The sequence below is a fragment of the Cariama cristata genome, unplaced genomic scaffold, assembly GCF_000690535.1.
Source record: "Cariama cristata isolate BGI_N322 unplaced genomic scaffold, ASM69053v1 scaffold28180, whole genome shotgun sequence".
In the NCBI taxonomy this organism is placed as follows: Eukaryota; Metazoa; Chordata; class Aves; order Cariamiformes; family Cariamidae; genus Cariama; species Cariama cristata.
Genome location: NW_009594547.1, coordinates 65,430 through 68,060, shown reverse-complemented (window position 1 = coordinate 68,060; position 2,631 = coordinate 65,430). Strand labels below are relative to the sequence as shown.

The window sequence follows — 2,631 nt, the reverse complement described above, 5'->3', positions numbered from 1 at the left end:
CTAGTCCAGACTGGCAACGTCCAAACACAAGCTTGTGAATAAGGGCATGTACCTGCACCTTTTGTTTTTCAAGATAGTGCCCATGTGTGTTGGGGGAGAGCAGATCAGATAGGGTGCACATCTGTCTCTCTAGGGGCACCTGCACTGTGGTCCTGCCAGGAGTCCTCCTTTGATTCACCTCCCATTCTCTCTACTGCAATATCTGTGTGAGAAGAGAGAAAGAACAAACACGGGCAAAAACACTGCTGACGGTCCTCAAAAGATCTTGCACTCGTTAATTGAGAAGAGCTTCCGCCTGTTCTGCCTTTTGGCTTGATTAACTGCTGTCCGCACAGCGTACTCGAACACCTGCTGCACCCCCCGGTTGCTGAGGGCAGAGCACTCCAAATAGCCTTTGGCTCGCACCTCCTGGGCGAGCCGCTTCCCATCTATTGGGCTGATGCAGGAGGAGTGGTAGGGCCCCATGTCACGCTGGTCAGTCTGAGTAGCCACTACCAAAACGGGGATGCGGGGCAAATGGCTGCGGATCTCACCAATCCATTTGTTCCTCAGGTTCAGAAAGGAATTGTGGTTTGCCACCGAATAGCACATTAAGACCACATCTGCCTGTTGGTATGAGAGGGGGCGAATGCCTTTGAAGGCATCGCTGCCAGACGTGTCCCAAAGACCTAGGCTAATCTGTACACCGTCCATGAAGACGTCCACTCCGGTATTTTCATATACAGTTGGTCTGTAGTCATCTGGAAAAGTCTCAGAGGTGAAACGTACCAAGAGGGATGTTTTCCCCACCGCAGAGTCTCCCACCAGGACACACTTGATTGAATCCAGCATTTTATTAACGTCCAGGGCCAAGAGCACCGTCTCCACGCAGCAGGACTGGGACAGAGAAATGCAGTGGTCTCAGAGGCTTTCTAGATAACTTCCATTTGGTGAGAAACCATCAAAATCTCTTTACTTCTCAAGACTTGATTGTGTCACTCAAGTCTAAAATCCCCTTTTCTCCCACACGCTCTGTGGTGCTGTCGGTTTTAATTCTTCAGTGAGTCAAATGATGTTTCTGGAAGATTGAAAATAAAATGTAACATTTATAACCCACAGAGAACAGACCATTCTTCATCAAGATAAAGAAGCCCAGACATGGCTCTCAACAGCCATGGGGAGTACCCCACACTGAGGATGCTGAACCTTGCCGTTCTCTCCCAGCCGGCTGCGTGTGCAACAGCCATTCTTGTAAATAACCTTCTTGCTGCTCCACAGGGGCTAGCAATCCTATGACCTCTGCAACTTCCCACTGACACAAACTATTTTTTCCCTCCACTTGTCTAAAAAACTAATAAAATCAATTTAACTTTGGTATAACTGCTACTAACCTGCTTTTAGTGAGACATTTCCTGCCTCTGACTTTCACCAAGACTGACAGAATCCTGAATCCTTCTTAACTGATCAGTTCAGATTCCCTTGAAAAGGTATCCATGCTCTCTCAGGTAGTCAAGAGAAAAAAAGTCTTTTGCTAACCAATTTGAGTAGTTAAGCGATCCTATAATGAATAGTAACACAGAACCACTTGTGACAATGAGGAAGCAAAGACTTCAGGTGTGAATTTCAAGTGACATGAACCTTAGCAGTTTTCAAAAGCAATGAAGGATTCACAGCAAAAATACAAAAAAAGTTCAAAATTTTTCTTACAGATCACTTTCAGCAAGCAAGAAGCACAAGCCAAAGAAAGCTAGACCACCAGTTCTTGCCCCAGTCAAACAATTTCATTTGAAGGGGATACAGCTGCCCTGACATTTACTCTGTTGTAAAACTGAACTGAGAGTACCTCTTCAGAGTATGTAATTGCTTTTGAGCTCCTGCCAGCATTCAGTCAAATTTTCCTGTTTTGAAAGCATTTGCCTCTTCCCCGCTAGCTGTGTGCAAGATTCACTGCTTACACAGAGCGACACACAAGATGCTATGAAAATCACTAACTGCAAAACTGAAGGCAAATTAGTTCTGCTCAACAAAAGTAATTAAAAAAAGTATCACTGCATAATTTCAAAATGTCCTGTGTATGTTACACAAATAATATATTCCTGCCTGCTTCATATATGAAGAGAAGTCACAGCTTAAGGTTATTTGCACAGAAATGAATGATGGCCACAAAAAGCATATACCCTACATTACCATAACGCTCTCCAGTTTCACTGCCCTAACCCCCTCCACCACCACCACCTCCCACCCCCCATTTAGTACACTCAAAGCTTTGGCTTACTCCACAAAGGGAAAAAACAAAGGAAAATAAGAGAAAAGTGCTAGATGAGCTTAGAGAGAACATTTTACAGGCACTGACAACTGTTACCGGCAACTCCCCTGCTTTCATTTTGTAGTGAGGCAGTGCCCTACCTCCTCTTGTGCCGCCGGCACACCTGCATCTCTCCCACCTGAGGCACCAGCTGAGAGAAGATGTGTCAGTGCTTGGCCAGAGAACTTTGTTTTATAGAGGTGGCACCAAGCCTGTGGGGCAGTCCTCCTGCGTACTTGAGTTACCGGTATCTAGAGGAGTCATTGCAACAGACGGCGTTTCCTGGTCTGCCAGCGCGACCGTGCTCTCGCCATCTCAGCTCGCTTCTAGGAAGTGGGATGGAAGCC

General features: G+C 46.1%; 1 protein-coding gene across 1 annotated transcript; it reads right to left on the bottom strand.

Moving 5' to 3' along the window:
- Positions 1 to 255: 255 nt before the first annotated feature.
- RHOH (ras homolog family member H) lies at positions 256 to 831 on the bottom strand. The gene has a single exon (XM_009698481.1). The coding sequence runs from the start codon at positions 829 to 831 to the stop codon at positions 256 to 258; it is 576 nt and encodes a 191-aa protein (XP_009696783.1).
- Positions 832 to 2,631: the final 1,800 nt, after the last annotated feature.

Coding starts and splice junctions, on each gene's coding strand:
- RHOH (XM_009698481.1), bottom strand. CDS start 831: ATGCTGGATTCAATCAAGTGTGTCCTGGTGGGAGACTCTGCGGTGGGG.